Source organism: Antrostomus carolinensis, unplaced genomic scaffold (genome assembly GCF_000700745.2).
Source record: "Antrostomus carolinensis isolate BGI_N321 unplaced genomic scaffold, ASM70074v2 scaffold38497, whole genome shotgun sequence".
Lineage (NCBI taxonomy): Eukaryota > Metazoa > Chordata > Aves > Caprimulgiformes > Caprimulgidae > Antrostomus > Antrostomus carolinensis.
The window spans coordinates 1-5,296 of record NW_010325988.1 but is presented as its reverse complement, the minus strand read 5'-3'; the positions used below and the strand labels follow the sequence as shown (position 1 = coordinate 5,296).

Genomic DNA, 5,296 nt, shown 5'->3' with positions numbered 1-5,296 from the left:
TATGGCCCTGACACATCTACCTGTGTGTGGGGAAACTGAGGCACGTGGCAGCACTGGGAGCCAGGCTGACTGCAGGTTTGGGCAGAGGGAGATTTGTGGATTGTGCTTCAAAGCACCAACTTCCCATTGAGGCGGAGCCTGAAGTAGCAGGAGGCAGAGCTGTCCTCCCTGCCTGCCCAGGCAGGGCCACACCTTGCCTTGTCCCTGTGCCTCCTGTCTGCCCAGCCCCAAGGGGAGAGGATCCCCTTTGGTGGGCTCAGCCCTGCCTGATCTGTCCCCTCCCATTTCCCAGGCTGGTGAGTGCGGTGACACCTTCTCCACCTTTGATGTGCCCATCTTCACAGAGGAGTTCTTGGACCAAAACAAAGGTGAGGGGCTGGGCTGTGGGGCGGGGGCTGATGGTGCTGCAGCATCTGCTTGGGGGATGGCTGCAGGAAGCAATGGCACTGCTGGAGCAGCCTGCGTCCCACAGGGCAGGACCACAGCTGGCACTGGGTGCGAGATCCAGGCTGTGAAAGCTCCCTGGTGAGGTTGGATAGAGGGATGGGATCCTCACTGGAGCCTGGGGCTTGGTAATGCTGAGCCTCTTGGAAGAGTGTGTCTGGGGAAGGGATTGGATTTGGGATGAGGGAGAGAGTCAGAGGGGCCATCCCTGCTGACACAACGTGGTCCCAGCAGCCCGGGAGGCTGAGCTGCGGCGCCTGCGGAAGATGAACACAGAGTTTGAGGAGCAGAACGCTATCCTGCAGAAGCACACAGAGAGCATGAACTGTGCCAAGGAGAAGCTGGAGCAGGAGCTGGCCCAGGAGGAGAGGCAGACCCTGGCCTTACAGCAGCAGCTCCAGTCTGTGCGACAGGCCCTCACCGCCAGCTTTGCCTCCCTCCCCATCCCTGGTGAGTTTGGGGCAGCCGTGGGGACCAGTCTGCTGTGGGACCTGGTGGCCATGTGGAGGGGCACTGCTGGGACTCTGCGTGTGGTACAAGTAGGGGCAATGGGGTGGTGATAAGTGCTGATCTGCTGGTGGGGTGGGATCCTGGAGCACTTTGGGGAGCTCTTCAGGGAGCCCAGGGATGTGATATCCAGCTGGCCTCCCTATAATGGGGAGCTGTCCTCTCGAGCCATAGTCATGGTTGTGCCCACAAGGCAGAGATGAGCCTGAATCATTTTGTTCCTGGTCTTGTGCCGAGGCAGACTCTCTCCTGCTGCAGAAGATGGCCCCTGGGTTTGGGGTCCCTTCCCCAGCCACCAGCACAATGGGCAGGGCTGGATGGGGATTTGCTGGCCCCGCTAACTGGGCTGCCACCCCACAGGCACCGGGGAAACCCCCACGCTGAGCACTCTTGACTTCTACATGGCCAAACTGCACAGCGCCATTGAGAGCAACCCGCTGCAGCACGAGAAACTGGTGGTGCGCATCAAGGAGATCCTGTCCCGGATAGCCAGGTGAGCTGGGCAGGGCTGGCCGGAGCCAGTGCCCAAGGGCCCTCACATCCCAGTGGGCACTGGGATCACTGGGTCAACCTGTGGCAGAGTGGGTGATGGGAGCTGAGCAGGGAAGGTGTGGGCAGAGGGGGGCTCAGGGCTGTTGGAGGCAATTGTGGGAGGGAGAAGCTACCCCCCTGGAGTTCAGCTTTCAGCGAACACTTGTGAAGAGGACCAGTCCCTTTCGGAGCCCAGGGCCGGCTGGACCATGGCCCTGTCCCTTGGAGCTCACGCAAGGGACAGTCTCTGCCAGTGGTCCGGCTGCTTCCCCCTCCACCCCCTGCACCTCACTGGAGAACTGAGCCGAGATGCCCCCCAGCCCTGGTGCAGCTGCACCCCGTGGCTGCACTATCTCTGAGGACCTCGAGCTTCTGGGGACCAAGCAGTGACAGGGCTGAGAGACTCCGGCTGGCACAGTGCTGGGCGAGGTGGTCAGCGATGGGCGTGAGCATCCCCCTCGCTCTGCAGTGATCCCAGCTCCTGCAGCTCTGCCTCCCTAAACCAGGGACTCCTGTTTGGTGGCAGAGGAGGTGCCGGCAGGTTACTGGCCTGGAGTGAATCAGCCTGTTCCAGGGTGACCTGGGTGCTGTTACCCGTGGTGGAAGGGAGGCAGCTGGGTGCCCTGGGAGCCCCTGGGGCTCTGTGCTGCCTTCTGACCCCTAGACCAGCCCAGGGAGCCTCTTGGTCCCCTGTCCCATAGCAGGTGAGGTGACCTTGTCTCTTGTTGTATTTAACCTTCCTGCTTTGTTGCTCCCCTATGGGTGCCTTCAGCCCCCTGCCCATGTCACCCTGCCTGTCACCTCTCCTTCCCACACACCTCTGGCACCAGGCAGGGCTGCTCCTGTATTATGCAGCAGTGAAGACCAAAAAAATCGTGCCAGAGGGGAAGCCAGGACTGGCCGACCCTTTTCCTGCCCACAGTGAGGAGCCCGAGGGTGCTGCACAGGCTTTTGGCTCCTGCCTCCCTGTGCCAGCCTGTCCTGCACGGTGGGACCACTTTGACAGCAGCTGTGTGCTGGCTGTGCTGGGGTGGGCTGTCCTCGGGGCTGCCTGTCACTAATCTCAGACTGTGTAATTAGAGAGTGTCTTATTTTCTTACTAGCACTACATTGATCTGACCCTGGGTTTAACTTGGGGCTCGTGTGGGACTGCTCGTCTCTCACCTGTGAGGTCCATGCTCTGTAGCTGAGTCTCCTGGTTGCCATCTCCTGGTGGCCTCTGGGCTTGGGATGGAGTTGGGAGCAAATAAACGTGGGAGAATCAATCAGCCTTGGCTCTGTGTGTTCATGCTCAGAGGTGGCTTTGGACCTGCTCCCGGCTGTAATTCTGGGGGCTTTGGGGTGTGTAGGAAGGGTGATGGCCCTGAGCTCATCGCTGCAGCCCCCAGCCCCAGCTGGGGAGGGTGCAAAGGAGCTGGTTCTGAGCTGGCTGTTCTCCCACCTCCTACAGCCTGACCAGAGCCCTTCCTATGTGGCAGAGCTCACCTGATACCAGGTGGGTGACCTGTGGCACCGGATTGTGTTCCCAGGCCTGGTGATCACCTTACGGCTGAGCTGGGAGCCAGCACCCATCTATAATTCAGCAGTGCCGGCAGCAGGATGCGGCGGGCGGGCAGGCACGGCAAGCAGGCCCAGGAGGGCAGCCCCATGGAGAATGGTGGGGGGCAGGAGCCAGAGACTCCCGAGCCACCTGCCGCTGAGGGCATCCCGGCACCCCGACCACCCCGTCCCCGCCCCCGGTTGGTGTTTCACACGCAGCTGGCCCACGGAAGCCCCACGGGGCGCATCGAGGGCTTCACCAACGTCAAGGAGCTCTATGCCAAAATCGCTGAGGTCTTTGACATCTCGCACACCGAGGTGAGGGGGGGGCAGGTGCTGGGCCTGCTTGGGGAGTGGGGAGGGGGCTTTGCACCCAAAGAGGGGGAATGCTGACCCTGTGGCACTGTCTGTGGCCAGTTCTCCTGTACCCAGCTGCTTGCAAATGCAGCCCCTAAAATGCCATCAAAAAGAGCATTTTAATCTCGGGGCAGCCTTGTCCCCTCCAGGGAGTGGTTGGGTGACTCTGTGCCTCAGTTTCCCCCCGGCACATGTGCGGGGAGTTGGGGTTGCCGCTTCCCTGGCTGACGCTAGCTACTGCGTAGCCTGGAGCCAAGGGGAGGGTGCACAGGAATGGTGCAGTGCTCAGTCCCTGGATCCCTCTGCTCTGACAGTGTCCAGACCTGGATAGCTCTGCCCACAAGTGGCATGTGCCCTGGCACTGTTGATGCCCCCTGCCCTGCTGGGGCATCCCCAGCCGCTGATGACGGGGTTCCCTGGGGCAGATCCTCTTTTGCACGTTGAACACGCACAAAGTAGACATGCAGAAGCTGCTGGGGGGACAGATCGGCCTGGAGGACTTCATCTTTGCCCATGTCCGGGGCGAGACGAAGGAGGTGGAGGTGACCAAGACAGAGGACGCACTTGGCCTCACCATCACAGACAATGGGGCTGGCTACGCTTTCATCAAGGTGAACTACCCTTGGGACTTGTGCTGGGGCCGGTCCTTCGGGCTGTCGCCCTGCAGGGTGATGTCCCCTGCTGAGATGACCCCCATCCCTGGGACCATGCTCCTTCCCTGGTTCCCCACGTCTGTCTTCCCCAGGGTCCACCCCGGCCCTGAGGGTGTCCACCACCATGGTGCAGTTTGGGGAGGACCCTCCTTGCCTCTCTTGCTAAAGGACATGGGACCACAGAGGTGTTTTTGCATGGGGTGGGATGGGGGCTATGTCTGTCTGTCCTTCCTCTGGTGCCACCTTGTTGTTGTGTGCCCACTGTCCCCCTCCGCGGTCCCCAGAGAATCAAGGAGGGGAGCATCATCAACCGCCTCCAGACGGTGTGCGTGGGCGACAGCATCGAGGCCATCAATGACCACACCATCGTGGGCTGCCGGCACTACGAGGTGGCCCGGATGCTGCGGGAGCTGCCCCAGGCTCAGCCCTTCACCCTCCGCCTGGTGCAGCCCAAAAAGGCCTTTGGTGGGTCTGAGGGGTCCTCTTGCTTTTGCCCAAGATGGGGGGACCCCTGGGAGGGAGCATGGGGAGACCAATACCCTGTGGCCCTCCTGCCCTGCAGCTCCCTCCCCAGGGACCCCCACTCCTGTCTGCACCCCGGCTCTGCACCCAGCCCTTTGTGTACCCTGCAGACTCAGGGCACCCCTGCATGGTACCCATGTGAGTCCTCCCTGAGTCCCCACACCTGCCTGTGCTCCCCACAGGCACCCCCACTCCTCTGGGTGCTCTGTCCTGGCCATCCATGAGCACCATGTGCCTCCTCACCCTGCACCCATGGGTTTCCCTCACACCCATGCTGCCTGTAAGCACCCCCCTCCCCATGCATGGCTCACCCTTTGGTGCCCCCTCAGGGTGCTGGGGTTGGGTGATGGCCAGGGTGGGGGACAGGACGTGCCAGGTTCTGCCCGTGCCCTCACCCAGCCTCCCCCCCCCAACCCTGGGGTGCAGACATGATCGGGCAGAGGACACGAAGCAGCAAGTCCATGGGCGAGGGAAGAGTGACCAGCGGGAAGGAAACATTGCGGCTGCGGGCGCAGGGCCCTGCCACGTTGGAGGAGGGGGTAAGACCCCCTCAGAGACCCCCCACCCTGAGCCCACGGCCACTCACACTGTGCCTGGCGTGGGGGACGAACATCTCTGTGCCCCTGGGTGAACCTTGCACCACAGCTCCATTGGGTGGATTTCTGGGTGCCCACACGTGTAGCACCCATGGGCACGATTCTGTGGGGGTCCCTGGGCTGTGCCCCCTTCCCCTGGCACCCACC

The 5,296-nt window shown here is 62.1% G+C and overlaps 2 protein-coding genes across 2 annotated transcripts in view; both read left to right on the top strand.

The window, feature by feature from the left end:
• Window positions 1–1,448, top strand: part of HMG20B (high mobility group 20B) — a gene marked incomplete at its 5' end in the record, with an annotated part of 2,498 nt that extends 1,050 nt beyond the window's left edge. The window contains 3 exons of the mRNA XM_029085826.1: window positions 293–368; window positions 679–894; window positions 1,312–1,448. Of these exons, the coding sequence (XP_028941659.1) occupies window positions 293–368; window positions 679–894; window positions 1,312–1,448 (429 nt within the window). The remainder of the gene's footprint in view (window positions 1–292; window positions 369–678; window positions 895–1,311) is intronic.
• A 343-nt stretch (window positions 1,449–1,791) lies between these two features.
• On the top strand, window positions 1,792–5,092 carry LOC104527654 (PDZ domain-containing protein GIPC3; the record flags this gene model as incomplete). Its single annotated transcript, XM_010171436.2, is given in 6 exon segments — window positions 1,792–1,807; window positions 3,012–3,191; window positions 3,194–3,339; window positions 3,804–3,989; window positions 4,316–4,496; window positions 4,980–5,092. Coding segments are annotated over 6 exon segments (822 nt in total), but the record flags the coding sequence as incomplete, so codon positions are not given.
• Window positions 5,093–5,296: the final 204 nt, after the last annotated feature.